The 21,487-nt window shown below is 47.2% G+C and overlaps 1 protein-coding gene across 1 annotated transcript in view; it reads left to right on the top strand.

Moving 5' to 3' along the window:
• The window catches only part of SYNE1 (spectrin repeat containing nuclear envelope protein 1), a 437,649-nt gene that overhangs the window by 48,748 nt on the left and 367,414 nt on the right, over positions 1–21,487 (top strand). The window contains exon 2 of the mRNA XM_056853653.1: positions 14,557–14,618. Coding sequence (XP_056709631.1) covers positions 14,557–14,618 — 62 coding nt within the window. The remainder of the gene's footprint in view (positions 1–14,556; positions 14,619–21,487) is intronic.

Here is a 21,487-nt window from a genome sequence, read left to right as displayed (position 1 = left end):
CTGCCTTCCCAAGTCTCTTGCTACTCAAGCCAGCCAAGCCACCAGCAATTTGCCATATTGGGGGAATAGGGTGAAAGAATTCAGCCCTTTCCCCGGTGATTCAGTTCAACAGATCACCCAAAAAATGGCCTAACAATTCCACCATTTAATGGGCAGTGACCACAGCTCAGGAGAGCAGGATATAAGAATAATAAATGAATGACAAAACCAGAAGAAACTGATCTGAGCAGGGAGAGGACCGGCAATAAATATCCAGCTGGCGGACCTGAGTGAAAAACTCAGATCCGTTGCAGGCCGGCCGAGGACGCGTCAGCTCTACTGATTTCCCCGGATTGGCCCAATTTGAAAAGTGAGTGGATCTTCCTGGCCGCAGAGATTGTGGCCATCATTTTCCCCTTAGCTGCACTCCCACGTGTCACAAGGGGAGTGCAGGCTCCCCTTGCAAGGCTCCCGATCTGCCGTTGCCAGAGAAGGTCCTGGGGAGATCCCTTCGGGTGCCGCAAACCTGAGACCAGCTGCCAGCTGCCTCTAACCCCCCACCCCGCCAGTCGCCAAGGGCCCCAACTCCAGCCTCCTCAGCATGGGCCTGCAAATTTCAGCTCCAGGTGAGTTGGAGCTGTCGCTTCCTTCACCCTATCCGTTATGCTGTCAATGTACCTCACCAGAACAAGTACATTATTTGCACTTCTTCCTTCAACTTCTGTGATCATGCTCATAAAATGTTGAAAGGCTGCATATTCATGTTTTCCTGTGTGCATGTTTGTCTGTATGCACAGATTTATATTTGTTTTGGCGCAGCTGTGCTGAGAGTCGGAGCAGGAGGTAGAACTGCTAGAGAGTTGTTGCTGAGTGAAGAGGGCTTGTGTGACTGGAGTTGATTGCTGGCCCCGCCCTCTGCTGTTGGTTGTTGAGAGGTGAGGCTGTGAGTCTTTGATTTACAAGGCTTCTCTTGAAAGAGGGGTGAGCTTTTGGCACAAGCGAAGGGAGGGGGCTAAAAGGCTCTTGCCCAGATGCTCTCAGCCTGGGGATTGGGCCTGGAGATCATATAGGTCGTTAAGAAGCCTTTACGTTGGTGTTCTTGCTACTCCTTTTGCCTTCAGTAGACAGTGTTTAGGTCTGTTGGTTTAAGGTTAGATCAACACACCAAGGTCTTTCTAGAGTGAAAGAAATCACACCGAGGGTGGTGATGGATTCTCCTGAACCATTTCCAGTCACCTGCAGGGAGTGTGCCAAGTTTGTTTTCCTCCCTGAGGACAATATAGACTTCACCTGTCACAACTGTAAGTTGATAGGGTTCTTAGAGGACAAGGTTCAGAGCCTGGAGGAAAGGATTGCTACTCTCCATGACATCAAGGAAGGGAAGGATTTTATTAACAGAAGCCCGAGGCCCTGCATAGGGAAGGGGAGTTGATTCAAAGGGACAATCATGTGGTTGCCTGCCTGACTCCTCAGATTGCCTCAGCATATCCCCAAAGGTGTTGAGCGAGATGGCACTCAGTGCTGTTAGAACTCATTAATACATTCCAGACCCTTACAGTGGTGGAAGAGCCAGAAACACTGCCAGTGGAAGGAACACAAATACAAGGAAGACAAAGGGAGGACAGGGGGACATGAAGAGATGGCAGTGGAAGGAAAGATCTGACCCCATGATCCAAGAGGTGTGTTGCTTATTAGGGGAGAAAATTAAAGATATTGTAGACCAGATGCCCAAACTAGTCAAACCTAAAGATCATTATCCATTTGTGATGGTCCATGTGGGAACCAACAACACGGCCATGAACACCATCAAAAACATTAAGTGGGACTATGAAGCTCTTGGGAGGAAGCTGAAGGGAGTTGGGGCAAAGGTGGTGTTCTGTTTGATCCTTCCTGTCAGAGGAAGGGGAATGCAATGGGAAGATAATGGAAGTGAACCACTGGTTGTGTTGGTGGTGCCGGCAGGAGCAATTTGGATTCTGGGACCATGGGCTAAGTTTTCTAGATGCCTACCTACTAGCACATGATGGAATTCACCTTTCAAGGTGGGGAAGAATGTTTTTGGAAGAAACCTGGAGAGATTCACCAGGAGGGCTTTAAACTAATTCCACAAGGGAAGGAGATGACCAACATAGTGATTTAAATGAAGGAGAGCAAACAGCAGAGGACCACCTGGGAGGGACAGGCCTAAAGAAGACAAAGGTGCAGGCCTTCAGGTTGTATATCAATGCCCAAAGCTTGGGAATAAGAAGGAAGAGCTTGAGTTTCTTATGCAGTCAGAGGGATGTGATTTAGTAGGCATTAGAGAGACTTGGTGGGATGATTCCCATGACTGGAATGTAGTAGTGGATGGATTTGAGTTGTTCAAGAAAAACCAAACAGGTCGAAGTGGTGGTGGAGTGGCATTGTGAGGAGAGGGTTTGCTTGTCAAGAAATACTGGAGGAGAAGGGTGACAGCACAGTGGAAAGTATCTGTGTGAGGATAAGGGAAGGAAAGAGAAACAGTATTGCGGTTTGGGTCTGCTACAGACCTCCTGACCAGGGTGAGGAGGTAGATGCTGCCCTCCTTGATTAGCTTGACAGGGTATCCAAACAACAAGAGCTGGTAGTTATGGGTGACTTCTGATGTGTGCTGGGGGACAACTCCTCAAAGCGACCACAGTCACACAAGTTCCTTACCTGCCTAACTGACAACTTCCTTCATCAAATGGTAGAGATAGCTATGAGGAACTAAGCCATACTTAATATTGACCAACAGGCAAGAGATAGTAGATGAAGTGAAGGTGGTGGGGACCATAAGGGGAAATGACCACGTCCTCCTGGAATTCCTTTTGCTGTGGGGGACCAAGGATGTCTGTAGCCACACATGTCTGTTAGATTTTGGTAGGGAAATTTTTTAATAAACTCAGAGGCATGATAAGAATCATTCCATGGGAAAGACTGCTATAAGGGAAAGGAGCAAGTGAAGTGTGGTTCTCCTAAAACAAGAGCTCTTGCAAGCTCAAGCCCTTACTATTCCAACAAGAAGGAAACATGGTAGAGGATCCAAGAAGCCAATGTGGATGAACAGAGAAGTCCATGATGAGCTAAGGGAGAAAAAGGAAATGTTCAAGAAATGGAGGCAAGGACATTCCTCTAAAGAAGGATACCTGGGGTTTTTCTAGGCACTGTAGGTCAGTCATCAGAGAGGCCAAAGATCACAGTGAGCTGATGCTGGCCAGGGAGACTCGCTACAACAACAAAAAGCTTCTTCAGATATGTGAGGAGCAAACGCAAGGAAAAAGAGGCCATAGGCCCACTGTTGGGTGAAAATGGAGAAACTGACAGAAGACAGAGAGAAAGCAGAAAGGTTCACTGCCTGTTTTGCCTCAGTGTTTTCCTTGAAAAAGAGAACGGGCTCATCTAGAGATGATAGTAGGTAAGCCACAGCATCCGGGCTGCTGGTTGACATGAACAGAGAGGTAGTTGAGAAGCATCTGGCTGCACTGGATGAGTACAAATCCCCCAGGCCAGATGATATGCACCCGAGAGTGCTCAAAGAACTTTCTAGAGAGCTTGCAGAGCCTTTGTCCATAACATTCCAGACCCCTCCGTGCCACAAAATTGGAGGAGGACAAACGTTATCCTAATTTGCAAAAAAGGGAGGAAGGATGACCCAAGAAACGACAGGCTTATAAAGATAAAATATTTAATAATTATTGCTTCTCACCTTGTATACCTGAAAAGGTATTACACTAACTAGAACATGGTTAACAAATAGTATTATGTAAATTATGTTCTTATTTTCAGGTACAATAAGCTTAATGATGCAGACCTGGGATTCAAAATATATACAGAAGTTATCTGTTGCAGTTCATCATTTTTTTTGTATCCATAGAATTCATTATGCAGTGACAACATAAGTGGCTCACGAGTAGAGAACTGGAAGTCATCCAGGCTAATCAGAGAGTAAATATAGCAAAGATGGCACCTTTATGCAAGCCACCAATATAATGAGCTTTAGGCATACTATAATATTAAATAGAAAGCATAATAAAAATATGCTCTGCAATTCATGCATCTTTCTTTGGGTTCCTTCTGCTAATGTATTCATAACACATTTTTCTTTTCTGTTTGGCTTTGTAATGTTACAATACTTGATATTTGTATCTCTCTCTCTCTCTCTCTCTCTCTCTCACACACACACACAAAACCACATTCTCATATCTCTCTCTCTCTCTCTCTCTCTCTCTCTCTCTCTCTCTCTCACACACACACACACACACACACAAAGCACATTCTCATATCTTAAAAATTATGAGAGTGAATTAAAAATGGAAAGAAGCGTTACCACACACTGCATCAAAATATTATTTTGAAGAGTTCAATTATAGATGACGTAGGATTTCACTGTAGTGAGAACCCAGACCAAATCCCCAGGTGCCATGGCAGAAGTCTTTTTGGAGTAAAACCAGGACCACCCCACGAGACTGAGGCCTTTGGCACGGCGAGGAGGAGTTACTAGAGTGTATCATATCCCCCCCCCCCACACACACACACTCCACTGAGTGAAGAAGCCTTCTTCCAGCCTAAGGAGATTTCCTGTAACTTAAGTGTTTCTTCCATTGGAGGAAGAGCTACTTAAATTAAAGGAAATCTTCTTAGTGTGAGAGTCCCAATCCCCTGTGCTACTTCGCCAAATCACTCGCTCAGACTTGGTGCAGAAACAAAGGATTTATTGAAGGCTTCAGAAGATATGAGCAGACACGGATTCAAAGTTACAAGTGAACTAGCTTATCGGGGTTACAGTATATATCTACTACAGGGCAAAAGGTTCACACTCCTGTTGTGAGAAACTGCAAGACAGATTGGTGCAATACAAAACATCAAACAGTCCCAAGGAGACAGTGAGGGCTATCAGCACTTCAAGGCCGGGCCCGGCCTGAGGGAGTGGAGGCAGGAAGCGCAGCAGGGGAGGGAGAGCTGGCACCTGGGCAAGATAGATGGGCCGTGAGACCCAGGGAGGCACGGGGAGGTGTGAACTGTTCTTTGCGAGTTCAAAGGGGTGGGAAGGAGGAATCCGGAGAAGTCAGAAACACATGGCCCTCACATTCTGCCCCCCTTAAGGCCCCCCTCCCGCGAGGTCGGGAGGCCGAGGCTTATCAGGATAAGCGCAATGAAACTCCTGAATGAGGCGAGGGGCCGCCATGTGGGGGGCTGCAACCCATTCATCGTGCGCGGGACCCAGATGTTTCCATCGAACGAAGTAGAACAGTTTTCCCTTTTTCCACTTGCTGTCTAAGACCTTGGACACTTCCAAGTGCGTATCCCCTCCCACAACCGTTGGCAGCTCAGGTTTGGGTGGGGGATGGAATTGCGGAGCGGCTATGTAGGGTTTGAGTAGACTAATATGGAAGACGGGGTGGACGCCCCGCAAGGTTTTTGGAAGGTCCAATTCCACCGTGACCTCGTTGATCACCCGGGATATGGGGAAGGGACCCACGTAACGATCATTGAGTTTTTTGCAAGGTCGGAGAGAGCGCAGGTTTTTGGTGGAGAGATAAACCTGTTCCCCCACCTTGAGTTCCCACCCCGGGGAGCGATGCTTGTCTGCTTGCTCTTTGTATTTACGCTTGGCCCGTTCAAGGTTCTTTTGTAACCAGGGCCAAGAGGACCGGACTACTTGCACCCACTCTTGAACTTCGGGTACCGCCTCGAGTTCGGGGGTGACGGGGGTGGAGCCGAAGGGGCCAAAGTCTATCCCGTACACCACCTGGAAAGGGCTAAACCCCGTTGAGGAATGGGGAGCATTGTTATACGCATACTCAGCAAAAGGCAGCAGATCAACCCAATCGTCTTGGTGATAATTGACATAACACCTGAGGTAACATTCAACCACTGCATTCACTCGTTCGGTCTGCCCATCGGTCTGCGGGTGGTAGGCCGAAGAGAGTCCTTGCTCTTCCACCCCCATCAATTTTAGGAAGGCCCGCCAGAATTTGGCAACAAACTGAACCCCCCTGTCGGAGAGGACCTTCTTAGGGACCGAGTGAAGCCTGAGGACATGGGTGACAAACAACCTGGCCAGTCCCTGGGCCGAGGGGAGCCCGGCACAGGGCACAAAGTGGACCTGTTTGGAGAACAGGTCCGTGATTACCCAGAGTACCGTCTTGCCCCGGCTGGGAGGCAGATCGGTGATAAAGTCCATGGCTATTACCTCCCAGGGTCGGGAGGGGACCTCCAAGGGTTTCAGAAGCCCGGGAGGCTTTCCCATTCGTTTTTTGGCCGTGGCGCAGGTGGGGCAGCTGCGCACGTACAGTTCCACATCGGCTCTCATGCTAGGCCACCAAAATTGCCGTCTCACCAGGTGTAGGGTTTTTACGAAGCCAAAGTGACCCGCAAGTTTGGCGCCGTGGACTAATTCCAACACCTCCTTGCGGAGAGGCGCCGGAACATAAAGTTTTCCCCCTAGTGTCCACCAGGAACCCTGCTGCTCTATGCCGGCAGGAAGAGCCTGCTGCTCTGCCTCCTGTAAGGAGGCGTCCCGGAGGCGCCGCTGAAATGCCTCCGGGATTCCTTTGAGCAAGGGATCGCCTGGAGAGCGAGCTTGCGACCTGGTGGTGACGGCCAGTCCCTGGACCTCCCCTCGTTGTTCGGGGGTAAACAGGGAGTCCACGGGACGGTCAAAATCATTGCGGTACTGGGGCAGTCGGGACAGAGCATCGGCCAGGGCATTCTCTTTACCGGGAACATGTTTGAGTGTGAACCGGAATTTGGCGAAGAATTGAGCCCAACGAATCTGTTTCGCGTTGAGTTTTCGGGCTCCCTTGAGAGCCTCCAAATTCTTGTGATCGGTCCACACCTCAAATGGACTCTCTGCCCCTTCCAGGAAGTGCCTCCAAATGGTGAGAGCATGCTTGACTGCTGCCGCCTCCTTCTCCCAAATGGCCCAGTTAATCTCGGACTGGGAAAACTTCTTAGAGAAGTAGGCGCACGGCCGTAAGGCGCCGCCGTTTTCCCGTTGCAGCAGCGCCCCTCCCATAGCTACATCCGAGGCATCCACCTGGACTACAAAAGGTCTATTGCAGTCCGGGTGGGCCAGGACCGGCTCGGACGAAAAGAGCAGTTTTAAATTATCAAAGGCCTGCTGACAAGGAGGAGACCACTGCAAACGGGCGGAAGGTAGAGCGGCGTTTGCCCCTTTTCCCTTGGTGCGCAAGAGGGAAGTGAGGGGAAGGGCCACCTGGGCGAAGTTGGGGATAAAGTTGCGGTAGAAATTAGCAAACCCCAGAAATTGCTGTAACTGTCGGCTCGTGGAGGGGGGTTCCCAATCCTTAACCGCCCGAACCTTGTCGGGGTCCATCTCCAACCCATGGTGAGAGATGACATATCCTAAGAACGTTATGGAAGGTTGGTGAAATTCACACTTGGACACTTTAGCATACAATTTATGGTCCCTAAGCCGCTGGAGCACCTCACGCACCAGACGGACATGTTCTTCCATAGTTTCCGAATAAATGAGAATGTCATCTAAGAACACTACCACCCCACGAAATAACAAATCATGTAATACACCATTAATCAATTGCATGAATACGCTGGGAGCCCCCGAAAGTCCGAACGGCATGACTAAGTATTCAAACATGCCAAAACAGCTGGAGAAGGCTGTCTTGGGTTCATCCCCCTCCTTGATACGGATGCGGTGGTAGGCTTCCACCAAATCCAATTTGGTGAAAATTCGGCCCTCCTTCAATTGTGCTAGCAGGTCTGGAATGAGAGGGAGGGGGTAAGCGTTAGACTGGGTGACAGCATTCAGCCTGCGAAAGTCAATGCACAGTCTCAAATCCCCTGTCTTCTTCTTGACGAAGAAGGCAGGGGCAGAATACGGGGCTTTAGACGGACGGATAAAACCCCGGGCTAAGTTAGTGTCCAGGTAGTCCCGTAGGACCGCTTTCTCATTAGGGCTCATGGGATAAACCTTTCCCTTGGACAGCTTGCCTTCCCCCACAATCTCAATGGCGCAGTCGGTTTCTCGGTGTGGGGGCAGTTCATCACATTCCCTCACATCGAATACATCCGCAAACTGTACATATTCGGAGGGTAGCTGGGGTGGAGCGGTAACAGGCGCCGGGGAGCCCACCAACGCGGCGGCTGGGGTGCAGAATACTTGGTCCTTATCGTGTCGAAGGCAGGGGTCCTCGGGGAAAGTGAGCGTCCGCTTAACCCAGTCTATGGAGGGATTATGTCCCCGCAACCAATTCATCCCTAACACCACGGGGGCTACAATGGGGGCGATGGTAAAATAAAGTCTTTCCCAATGTTCCCCAACGGCCATGATTACTTCCGTGGTGCGGTCGGTAACCGGCCCCTTTTTAAAGTCACTACCGTCCATTTGTGAAAAACGGAGGGGGGCCGGGAGCCGTTTGCGCCCGACGTGTAATTTCTTGGCTACTTCCTCACTCATTAAGGTCCGGGCGCACCCGGAGTCAACCAAGGCGGGAAACTCTAATCTCGGACCTCCTTTGGCTAGGGAAAGGTGGACTCGGATATACACATTTTCCTCTTGGGCGCTTACCATTGGGGGAGCTCCTTGCACAACAATCGGAACGGTCTGCTGAGGAGCCCCTCTTACAGCAGACCGACGGCGTTTTTTGCCGGCATCTCCCACTCTTCCTCCTCGCTGGACGAAGGAGATGGGGTAATTGTATTCCGTGACTCGGCGGAGTCAAAGGTGGCATTTGTAATCCGGGATCCCGATGGACCGGAGGAAGTGGACGCTTCCTCTTGGGTGCGCGCGTGCAGCGCCGAGGGCGCGCTCCGGCGTCCGGGAGCACTACTCCGGCGTCGAGGTTGGCCCTCCGCTGGGGCTTTCTCTGGTTCGGTCGGACGAGGCGGGGGAGGACGCCCGGTGCGGGACGGGCATTGCGAGGCGAAGTGACCCTTGCCTCCGCATACCAAGCACACTCCCGTTTCGAAGCGCTTGCGGCGTTCAGCAGCCGAGGGGCCGCTGCCCCCCGGTGTTTGGGGATCTCTGGGCCCGCCTGGTTTGTCCCCTCGCCGCTGAAGATCGCGACCGGTGCGCTGCTTGGACAGATTCAGTAGCTGCTTACGATTTTCAATGTCTGCCGCATGGCGTACCCAACCCTCGACATCAGGGGGATTACCCTGCATGAAAGCCCAGTGTTGCAGGTCCGGATTCAGTCCCTCCCTGAAGCACTGTACCCGGGTGGCTTCACTCCAATCCAAGATTCTACTCGATAGGGACTGGAATTCGCTTGCATACTGCGCCACCGGCTTAGTCCCTTGGCGCAGCTGCATCAAGTTGGCCTTAGCCCGCTCCCCCAGGTTCGGGTCCTCGAACCGGTTCCGGAGAGCAACCATAAACTCATCTAGACTCCTTAGTACAGGGGAGCGGAGTTCGTACTGCAGCACCATCCAGGCTGCCGCCTCGCCTTGCAAGAGGGAGGCCACATACTGGACCCGGGACTCCTCGGAGGTGAAGGTCCGGCCCTGCTCACGCATGAAAATGTCCACTTGGACTAAAAAGAAAGTCAATTGATCCCCCGACCCATCGTACGTGATCTTCAGGTCACGGCGGGCCGGGGCGCTAGGAGGGACGGGAGGGGTTACCGGTGCCCCGTCTGGGGGGTTACCGGGGGGTGGCTGTACCTTCAGCGCGTCCAGAGCGGCTGCCATCTGGCCCATCACAGCCTGCATGGTATCCATGCGTGCCAGCATGGTCTGGCGCTCCTCTTGCCATTGCCTCCGTTCCTCATCCATCAGGGCCTCCCTTCGAGCGAGGTCGCCTTCGAGTCCCGTGCCAGACAAAGCCAAGCGGCGGTGTTTCGCCTCGGTCCGTGAGAGCGACCAGTCCTTGGGGGAGTCCAGCCAGGAGTTGAAAGGGTTCTTGGGCTTCGTGCCCAAGTCCGGTCCCGGCTTAGGGACCACGGGTATCTTCCGTTTGGCTTCCTCCTCCTTGGGGTCTGGAAGCACCGGTGCCTCGCGCTTGTCCGGTGAACTGGGGGGTGTAGTGGGATCCTCCTCGCCTTACATCGCTGTCCCGTCCGGTACAGGTGCAGAGCGAAAAAGGCAGGGACTTGTAACTTAATGTGAGAGTCCCAATCCCCTGTGCTACTTCGCCAAATCACTCGCTCAGACTTGGTGCAGAAACAAAGGATTTATTGAAGGCTTCAGAAGATATGAGCAGACACGGATTCAAAGTTACAAGTGAACTAGCTTATCGGGGTTACAGTATATATCTACTACAGGGCAAAAGGTTCACACTCCTGTTGTGAGAAACTGCAAGACAGATTGGTGCAATACAAAACATCAAACAGTCCCAAGGAGACAGTGAGGGCTATCAGCACTTCAAGGCCGGGCCCGGCCTGAGGGAGTGGAGGCAGGAAGCGCAGCAGGGGAGGGAGAGCTGGCACCTGGGCAAGATAGATGGGCCGTGAGACCCAGGGAGGCACGGGGAGGTGTGAACTGTTCTTTGCGAGTTCAAAGGGGTGGGAAGGAGGAATCCGGAGAAGTCAGAAACACATGGCCCTCACACTTAGGCTGGATGAAGGCCTCTTGGAAGATGGTTAGCCTTTATATCTGTGAACTGATTTCACTAAATGAGCAAACTGCTAATGTAACCATTTTGAGTAAACTTTATAAAGAGCTTATAGTGACAAAAATGCAGGCATGGTTACTTTAGCCAAAAATAAATGGTAAATAATCATTTTTAACCCTTGCAGAGATTTTTCACTTGATTCTTGCAGGTCTCTAAAAGCAGTAAGTGCAGTACAAGAGAAAGGTACTACATACAAGAGGACAAGTGATGATGTACAGTTGGATCTCTGTCTAAGAGTGCTCATTTATTCAATTACTAGAGGGCATAAAAGAGGAAGTCGGGAAAGGAAAGTGAAGAGTGCCACGTTCATAATATTTTCCTTTCCATCCCTTCCCCCGTGCTTTGTGTGTGTGTGTGTGTGTGTGTGTGTATAATATATATATATACACAGACACAAATTTATTACTGCCTTTTGCAGCTGAAAACAAAGCACAACCCCAGTACTCTTTGACTTGGTAAGCTTTCCTTTTAAAAAACTGCTCTAAATTCAGAAATGAAAGAGGAAATGGAGATGGAAGCATTCAATATGAAATTGCAAAGAGCATTTATAGTGGTGAATGGCCTAAGGTACACATTTCATTTCTCAGTGTGCTTACTCTGACATCTGTTCTGGTGATTTTGTGGCAAGCAGTAGCTTGCCTGGCACTTTCCCTTGCCTTAATAGCTTTTTTGGCATAATTCCTAGCACTGTTGAAGATCCAACTAAAAAACTAGTAGGGCAGAATAAGATGACTCTATTTTAAAGGCAAAATTGGAGACATTAGAGCAACAATCAATGACATTTTAATTTTTGTTTTGCCTCTTGATGGGGGAAAGCTTATGTATTGATAGTTTTTGATATTACCAACCTCCAGATTAGGAATATGTTATGGTTGTATAGTTATACAACAGTACTTCAGATTTCTGATTAGGAACCAAAGAACTCTGCGACTAATTCCATGTGCCCAGGGAAACTTTGGACTCACAATTCCCAAACAGCATCCTTGGTGCTGCATGACAAAGTGCTTTTGGAACTGAAAAGACTCTTGAAAGCATTTTGTGATATAATGAGGAGCTCTACTGTTCAAAAAGAAAAAGTGAAAAATAATCCATTGGGCATACCTAAACCCTTGAGTTTGCTTCAAGTAGCATTTTTAGATCGCTGCCTTTGAATCCATACTTAATAATTTTAATTTCAAACAACGCTATTACAGGATTTCAGAGTTACAAATGTCTTCATTAAAGACTGTTTTTCTAAAATTCCCATGCCTTTAAAATGTTCCCATGCCTTTAAAACGTTTATGCATCCGTTATGCTCTCCAATTTCCTGCCACTCTCAGTACTTTTTCTGCTCTATACATACACTCATAAAATATTTCTTTGTAAAATTGTATTCTCTAGATCAGGGTTCCCCAGTCTTATTGAACCTTTGGTCACGTTAGAAATGTTGAGAACAGGTAGTGAGCACAATAGCAAAATAGCTAATGTAGGGTCTGGGTCCAATCACAAAACATTGGGAGCTCCAATAAAATAATAGAAGGTTCCAAGCCAAATATCCTCCTATGATGGAGACAGCTGTTTCCAAATGAGTGCTATCTACTGAGAGAAAAGGTGATGCCTTGGGCTTTTCTGAAACACCTCATACTCCAGTGAAGTGGAGGAAAGCCCGGATTGTCTATTTGCTTTGGAGAAAGATGTTTTGAGAAGAAGCAAGTGATCACCAGGAAACACACTGGTGGATATCATGGCACCCAGAGCACCATGTTGAGGATCTCAGCTCTAGATGTCAGGACTAACTCCCTCTCTACAGGCTGCTGTCTCCTCGTCAGCCATCAGGATCAATGCCTTGAGTGAAGTTGTGAAAGAGTATTTGTTTTGTATCTGTTTCTGTTCAAGTTCAATTTATTATTATAGTCATTAGACCAAAAAGTTTGTTTCTGTTGAATCTATAACTCCCAGGTTCCTGTCCAAAGTAAGAGGTGGTTTAAGCAATTGCAGGTGAAGGCCCAAGTGCCCTGTCCCTTTTATTCATTATAGGAAGTAGATGCTATAGAAGCAAACCTCTCTTCAAACTTTTCTTTTATTGAGCCCTGTTTTTAGTTTGGTCTGTCTGTTTCTTCCTCCAAGGATCAATGGTTCTCCCCCTCCTCATTCTTGCTCCTTTTGTTTCTCTAACCCAGGACAAGCATTTTCTACATTATACTTAGGAAGGCTTGGATGTTCAAAAACAAAGCAAACAAAGCAAAACCTAGGGCAATCAAGGAGAGAGGGAACCTTTGCTATGATAGAATTGGACCATCACTGTACTAGTGTAAATAGATGGAATTTAATAAGGCAATATAACCAAGTCATGATAATTATTATCTTTTAATCAAGTTAGTTACTACTTTATTTTTCATAATGCAGGCTTGTAAATACTCAGCTACTTGCCTGATTACCCATGCCAGGTAAGAATCACCTTGAACAGCCCAAGTATATACTCTCCTTTTTAAAAAGTCGTTTTACCTTTAGCCCACAAATTATGAATATGTAGGCAGTTGGGCTAATAATCTCTGAGGTCATTTTCAAGTCATTACTTATATTACATAGATATATTACTTATACTTGCATTACTTGTACTAGTACTTATAAATGCAATTTGTGTTTTCTTGCATTTGTCAAAATCATGTGGTGATCTATTACCATCTCAGTAGGTTGAGCATCATTGATTATCTTTTCTATAGATTTCCATCTTGCCTTTAATAAAGTAAAAATCAAGCAATTAAACCCAGAGACAGAATTCCAGTCATTTGTGTTCTTTGGGTTTTATACTTGATGATCAGTGCGTGTCAAATATATTTTTAAAATCTACCTAGTATGTGTATCTGTTCATATTATCTTGTACTGTGAGCCAGTCTTTCAAAGATAGCCACCCATATATAAACAAAGATATAAAGAATCCAGCCAGCATGGTGTAGTGGTTAAGGTGTCAGACTAGGACCTGGGAAAACCCAGGTTCAAATCCCCACTCGCGCCCTGGAAACTTCCTAGGTGGCCTGGTCACTCCCAGCCCTAATCCTGGCTAGTATTTGAATGGAAGACCTCCAAGGAATACCAGGGCCATGATGCAGAGGCAGGCAATGGCAAACCACCTTCGAATGTCTCTTGCCTTGAAAATCCTACGAGGTTGCCATAAGTCAGCTGTGACTTGCTGGCAAAAATAAAGAATTTTATTTACTTACTGACTTACTTACTTATTAGATTTATTTATTTATTAGATTTATACCCTGCCTTCCCCGGCCCAGCTGGGCTTAGGGTGGCTTCCAACAATAATAAATATAGTGTAATATTAACATTAAAATACATAACTGATAACTTTAAAACTGTAAACCTGTTCTAACACAGAAGGCAACCTAAACTACATGATATGAATGGAACCCTAGACTCTGAGGCACCAACCTGCTGATTGGCTCTTTCCGCCAGTCCTCAGCAACGCTGACCTTCTGAACCTGAAAACCGATTGACAGCTCGACTCTCACAAATGCCTGAAGGATGTGGGCAACTGCTTTGCAGGCCCATAAAATTGGACCCCCTGTCCCAAACTTCACCAAACGGCGGTGTCTGTCTAAGGAGAGTCCTTTGCAACTATGCTGCAAATTTGGTGACTCTACCTCGAACGCCCCCCCCAACCCTTGACAATAAATTCCATAGACTATAATGGACCTGAATTTGTTTGGGAAACCTGGAAATAAAGCCGAATACCCTTTTAACGGTATGGGTATTTAGCTTATTTCGGTTGTCCTGGAAAAAAAGGGGGCAATAGAACTGAACCTGAAATTTACAGAAAATATTTTTTTTTTTTTGCACACCTCCTACTTGCCAGTTGTAAGCTGCATTTTTTTCCCACCGAGATTGGTATTTTACACCTGTATCCTAAAGATGTGAACTATAGTTTATATATGCCTGTAGTGCCACAGACGTGTGTCTGGAATACCAGTGTAATATCATGTTTTTATGTTTTTCAGATGAGCAAGAGTCAGTGCAAAAGAGGACTTTCACAAAATGGATCAATACTCATCTGGCCAAGGTAATACTGACCGCAGTCCTAAATTGTAGGGTTGCAAACACTGCCTTGGCAAATGCTGGGAGCTTGGGGAGCACATGACATCACTTCTAGGCAACACTGTAGGAATGTCCCTTATTGCCCTGGCAATCCCCAAATAATGACATGAGATAACCGACTGTGGAATCAACTAGTTTTATTTATTTATTTATTTATTTATTTAAATAAATAAAACAGCCTGCGGCTGTCCCTTTTGAAAAAATCGAGCCTGCTGTTGTCACAACAAGCAGCCAGAAAACAAGGCACTCAAAATAGTGTGTGTGTGTGTGTGTGTGTGGGGGGGGGTTATAAGAACAAAAAATTCCTTGCCTCACCTAGCCCTAATCCAAGGATTGGAGTCCCAAAGGAGAGAGGCTGGACGTGTAAAAAAACACATTTGCTTGGTCCGCCATTCCCCCCACCCAAAAAAAGTTAGATATAACTTTCATTTTATTCAATGGGGGCCCCCTACTCCCGGGATTGCAGCCATATTGTTTGTAGCCATATTCATAAGAGAGATTGTTTAGTTCTTTATGGCATGACTGGATCCAGCTTTTTGTAGGATGAAAAATAGATATTTTTTCCATAACTTCACTGATCTAATGACCAAAGTCTCCTTCACAGTGGTAGCAGCAATTGTTAACTATTATCAGTAATAACTTGTGTTTCCTGTATAATTCAGAACAGGAAGATAAAAAGGAAAGGGAAGAATTAGATATACTTTTACTCATTTTATATTCATTTTCTAAAAAAATAAAAGATGTACTTTTTTAAAGTACCAACTAATATTGACTGCTTTCCTCAAACAATATGTGAGATGTACTTTTAAATGCATTCCATATGCTTGATTTACACGAGTTTCACATCAAAGTTATGAAAGCAAAAGTGAAATGTTCTGGAAAGAAGTTACTCCAGCTTTTTCTTGTTTTCTTAAACCTTTTCATCCTGAATTTGCAAATAAGGGACTATGTTATTTTCTTAAGATAACCATTTTAACATTAACACATTGACTGAGGACTTGTTTTTATGGGGTTTCATCCAATGGTTCCCTCATAGTCCAACCCATTATCTTGGGATAACATTTTAACTGACTTCAACCTTTTCACTGGTTACAAATAATGATGAAAAGGTGGGGACCTGGTGTATGGTAGAGCAGGGGCGTTAAACTCATTTGTTATGTGGGCCGGATATGACATGAATGTCACTTGGTCAGGCCAGGCCATGTGTGCCAAATAAATAAATAAATACCATAAAATGTAATGCCAGATACCGGAGAGATTAACTTAATAGAAGACACAGGAAAAGTCAATTAATGATATTTTTGTTATTATTTAAGAATGTTTGTATTTTAAGTGTAAAATAAATTAAAAATAATAATATCATTAATTGGTTTTGCCTGTGTCTTCTATAGAGTTTGTATCTCTGGCCCATGGCATTAAATTTGAAGGCGGGCTAGAGCAGGAGAGGGAGGGGAAAGGGACAGTTGGAGGGGGAGATGGAAAGCAAATGCAATGGCAGCTTTGAGGGGGGAAAGAAAGGCGGGCTAAAGAGAGGGCAGGAGCCCCGTGGCACAGGGTGGTAAGCTGCAGTACTGCAGTCCAAGCTCCGCTCACGACCTGAGTTTGATCCCAATGGAAGTTGGTTTCAGGTAGATGGCTCAAGGTTGACTCAGCCTTCCATCCTTCCGAGGTCGGTCAAATGAGTACCCTGCTTGCTGGGGGTAAAGGGGAGATGACTGGGGAAGGCACTGGCAAACCACCCCGTAAACAAAGTCTGCCTAGTAAACGTTGGGAAGTGACGTCACCCCATGGGTCAGGAATTAGCCGGTGATGCACAGGGGACCTTTACCTTTAAAGAGAGGGCGGGCTAGATCAAGAGAGGGGAGATGGAAAGCAAGTGAAATGGCAGTGAGAGGGAAAAGAAAAGGCGGACTACAGCAAGACATGGGAGGGGAAAGGGGCGGCAGGAGGGGAGATGGAAATCAAGTTCAACGGCAGCTTTGAGGGCAGCACTTGCAATCATGTATCTTAGCCTCACCAAGATCCAACCGTGTTGGATGGCGAGCATTCAGCGGACTCGCCAGCTAAGGCAGCCACCCCTTTAGCCAGGAGTGCGGGGAGGAGGGGGATGGCTGCCCACTCTGCAGGCTGGGTATAAGCCCTCAGAGGTCCAGATCCAACCCTCAGAGGTCCAGATCCAGCCTGTGGGCCATATGTTTGACACCCCTGTGGTAGTGGCTCAGAGCCAGGGCCGTAGCGGGGGGGTGGGTGAGGAGGGCAGCCGCCGCCCCTGTGGCATGCAGAGCGGGCAGCAGAACTGCCTCTCCTGCCTGGCACAGAGGCACCTACAGGAGACGCAGTTCTGCTGCCCTTTCTGCATGCCACGGGGCAGCAGCTGCCCTCCTCCCCAGTTTCGGTCCTGCTAGGAACACAAGCTATGAGGCTGAAGGCTCTTATTCAAATCTCTGCTTAAACACAAAGGCATCTCAAATTGAAATGCTATGAGCACACAGGAACAAAGGACTAGCTTAATGATGCGGAAGAAGGGTGTTGAAAGATAAAATCAGGACCTCTAGATAGTTCAGAGATATGTGACCTTATGAAAAAAATACATTTTGTTTTAAATGGGAATGATCCATTCCTGTGTTGCTGTTTCATTTTTATACTTCCCTTCCTTTAGGAGTTTGGGGAGAGGTACGTTCTTACCATGTTTACTTGGAACTACATTCCACTGGAGTGAATGCTCTACTTTCTTGCTTGGACATAAGCAACATTGAGCTCACTGGAACTTATTTCTGAGTAAATACTCATAGGATCAGGTTGCATGGCTATAATTCTCTGAACATTTCATCAGAAGTAAGGCTATTTTAGATAACCTTTTTAAAAAGATTTTTTGAGGGGGGAAAGGTAGCACTACTAATACAAACAAGCCCAGACTACTGATATTATTTTTATTTAGTTACTGTACTTATTGTCCGCCTTTCTTTCTGTGCTATTTAAAGTGGATTACTCAGAGTAAGTTAATAACAGTCCATATAAAGAGTCATCTAATAAGCAGTGTAGTCAATTCAATCAGTATGAGGAGACATCTAATGAGCAATAGACTAGAACTAGAATTGAATGAGCATAGCATATTAGACATGATACAGAGTGTAGATATGATGAAGAAAAATGGCATGATATCAGTAGAAAACAATGAAATGACAACAGGGGAATAAATGCAGCAAATTATACAATGGTATAATTATTATTTTATGAATCCAGTATCCTTAAATCTCTACATTTGAAATCAGTGGCAAAGCAAAGTATTAACTTCTTCTGGATTATGCCCATTCCTCAAATCAGTGTCCGCATGAAAATACTTTTTTACTGTACAGGTCCATTGGGCAAAATTTCCATTGTGACAGCCATAGGTTTCATGAGTAATAAGTTCAGAACAACCACATTTAAGTAAATGAGCAGAATGCAGAAAGACAACTCAGCATTTAAAAAAAATCTTTTATAATTCACATGCCTCCTACTGTGCTCTGAAAATTACTTGTGATAATGGCTTCTTACCAGTAGTGTTTTACATCATACACCCTCTTAAATATCATACCTGCTAAAAGCAAAACGACAAACCATATGCGCTGTGATTGTGGAAAGGTTAGCTGAGATAGATCCTTTACTGTCACACCATTGTGTTCTGGCATTTCGAAAGAAATGAGTATGCAACTTAATTTACCCATTAGAATAGAATATATATTATTTCAGAGTAACATTTTCAACCATATCCAGGTGACTGAGAAATCTTTGAAGTGTTACATAATTTTCCACATCTGACACACCAGACACAAACATTTTTTCTGGCATATCTTCCCACAGAACCTCATGATTTTGCTACAGTGGCTCTCCAATACATTTTGTGATGCTTTCAAATGCACTCCTTAAACTAGTAGAAAAGAGCAAGAGTCCAGTAGCACCTTAAAGACTAACAAAAATATTTTCTGGCAGGGTATGAGCTTTTGTGAGCCACAGCTCACTTCTTCAGATCTGTGGCTCACGAAAGCTCATACCCTGCCAGAAAATATTTTTGTTAGTCTTTAAGGTGCTACTGGACTCTTGCTCTTTTCTACTACTGCAGACAGACTAACACGGCTACCCACTGTGAATTAACTCCTTAAACTATTTTGGCTTCTGATGCCGAACAGTTCCCCCCGCCCCCCATCACTGCCTTAATGGATAATCAACATTGTGCCAGCTTTTAGGCTGGTTTTATCAATTTATTTAAACCCCTGTTAAAATCTTGTGCTTCTGATTCATGGCATTGAAACTTCTGCTGTTTTTAAACACACCACCTTGCTATTTCCTGCCTTCCAGGCACTCTTCAATCCTGGCTTCTGTGCCTTCTCTTCAGAATATGATAATTTCCTGCTTTAGGGTTAAGTACCCTTCTTTATATCCATAGTATCTGAGGAAGTGAGCTCTGACTCATGAAAGCTTATGCTGGTGTGTGTTAAATGAAGTCAAATCACTTTGACTCATGACAACCCTATGAATGAATAAACCTATGCTTATACTGGAATAAATATTGTTAGTCTTTCTTGTTTTACAATTTCAAGCTTACCTTGATTCATGCTTCTCCCATTCCATGTTCCTATTATATGCATCAAACAGCTTTAGACTTTCCTTTTGCATCCATTCACATTAACCACTGAACCTCATTTCGGCTTTAGTCTAGTTGCGTCATTAAGAACAGTGCTACTCGTACTTGTAGTCTGCTCTTCCCCAGTAGCTGATTGAGTGCCATACGATGTGGGGATCTCCCAGCACTATATCTTTTTTCATTTTGTATTGTCTCATCATAGGGTTTTCAAGGTAAGTTTTGGTCAAAAGTGGTTTACCATTGCCGCCTTCTGCGCAGTACTAACCAGGGTTAGCTGTAATGGCACTGCCGTTGTCTACGAAAGATCCTCCACCAGTGTCACCTTCCACTACTGCTGCTGCCCAGCAGCTAACCTTCAAGAATTCCTCTGCCCCCATCCCCATTGGAACTGCCTGTTCTCTTCTGTTGATGTAGCCATTGATCCCTGTGCCGCCCCGGGCACTTACCTTCATGGGGGAGAGGGGCGCAAGAAGTCAAGGGGGAAAAAGGAGAAAGGCGGGGGAGGAACAGACGTCGCCGAGGGAACACTGCAGGGTTCCAACACTGGGCTCAAAGACGAGGTACAGAAAGATGGGAAGTGCAGAGGGATAGCATTCCAAGAGAGGACAGAGAGCGAGGCGAAGGCGAGGGAAGAGCAGGTGGAGGGGAGCCCCACAGGAAGTATGACACAAACGGGGTCAGAAACACCGAAACAGGCAGGGGAACAAGACAAGGGAAGCCAGCTGGAAGCCAGAGCAGATGACGGGGCAGCACTCACCGTGGGCAGTGAGTGGGCGGCTGATGTAGAAGGCCATACTAAAAAGCAGGGGTGACTGACAAGCCAAGGAGGAGTGGGTATTGGAGGACAATGCACAAGAAAACTATGCTTGCGATACTTCGGTAGGAAGGAGAAGTGACGAGTGGGACGAGCGGTCTCCAAACTTCCCTTCAATCTGAGGCTTTGTCTAAACTCCTCCGGGGAGGCTGGGACAGAAGGCGGGGGTAGCAACACAGTGCAGTAGAGAGCTGGAACCCCCTAGTGAGCCTGCTCTAGCGACGGAAGCTCACAACTTGGTGGAGAATGCAGAGCTAACTGGTCCTGCGTCCCTCCCTTGTCCCGTGACTCGCATCGCCACCCCACTGGGGTGGCGGAGCTCGCGGCTGCTTCTCCACCCTCCGGTGCTGTATCTGGTCTCTGCGCACGAGCTACCCTGGAGACGAGCATGCCTGTGGGCCCTGGGGCAGCTTCTCCGCCCGCCGGCACTATGGATTCTCCCAATTCGGCCAGTGGCTCGCTGAACGGGATGAGCGGCTCTTCAGAGATATGTCCCACCAACACATGGACGCTCAGGAGGTATTGGTGCGGGAAATGTGGCAGCTGGCAGGGACCCACCCGGTTGGGGAGGGAGGGCGGCTCTACGGCCTCTCCTGCAATGTCGGCTGGGCTTTGGCTGCCTGCCGCCATGCTCACTGAACTTGGCCCTGATGATGATATTGAGGGATACCTGGAAGCTTTCAAACGGGTGGCCGAGGTGGTGGAGTAGCCTAGGGATAAATGCGCTTTTTCCCTCAGACCGTATTTGACTGGGCCAGCACAAGCTACTATGAAAGCTCTCCCTAAAATGGTAGTTTCGATTATAACCTGTTGAAAAAGGCTATTTTGGAATGGTACCAGATCTCACCACAGACTTACTGGCAGAAGTTCAGGGCCAAGACTTGGCGGTGCTCGGATCAGCTGAGAGTCTTCATTGTACAGCTTCAGGATTTAGCATACCGGTGGTTGAAGCCGGCGAACTCAGAAGGCCAACGGGTGGCCGACTTGGTTGTCTTGGAACAATTACTCTCTGCCGTGCCGCCAAGGCACGTGAGTGGATGTTGTATAACAAGCCAGATGACTTACATGTAGCCACCACTCTGTTGGAAAACGCCATATCTACGGAGTCCCGTGAAGCTTGTCCTGACCCAGGAACTTCCAGGGGCCGGGGCTTTGGACCATCCGTCCTGGGGCGTGGCGGACGGGCCCGGCTGGGGTTCAGGCTTCCGGGACCAGGGGAGGAGCTTCGGCCATGGCCAATTCTGGGGGTGGACTCAGAGGGAGGTACTGACCGGACCAGTTGCAAAAGACGCTCCTTCGGAGTGGGGAGGAAAAGGGATGGGCCGCCCTTGTTTCAGTTGTGAAAAGTGGGGGCACTTTCGGAGGGACTGCCCAATGATGGAATGCGACTGGGGGG

The sequence above is a fragment of the Euleptes europaea genome, chromosome 7 (genome assembly GCF_029931775.1).
Source record: "Euleptes europaea isolate rEulEur1 chromosome 7, rEulEur1.hap1, whole genome shotgun sequence".
NCBI lineage: Eukaryota > Metazoa > Chordata > Lepidosauria > Squamata > Sphaerodactylidae > Euleptes > Euleptes europaea.
This window is presented reverse-complemented; position numbering and strand designations above follow the sequence as displayed.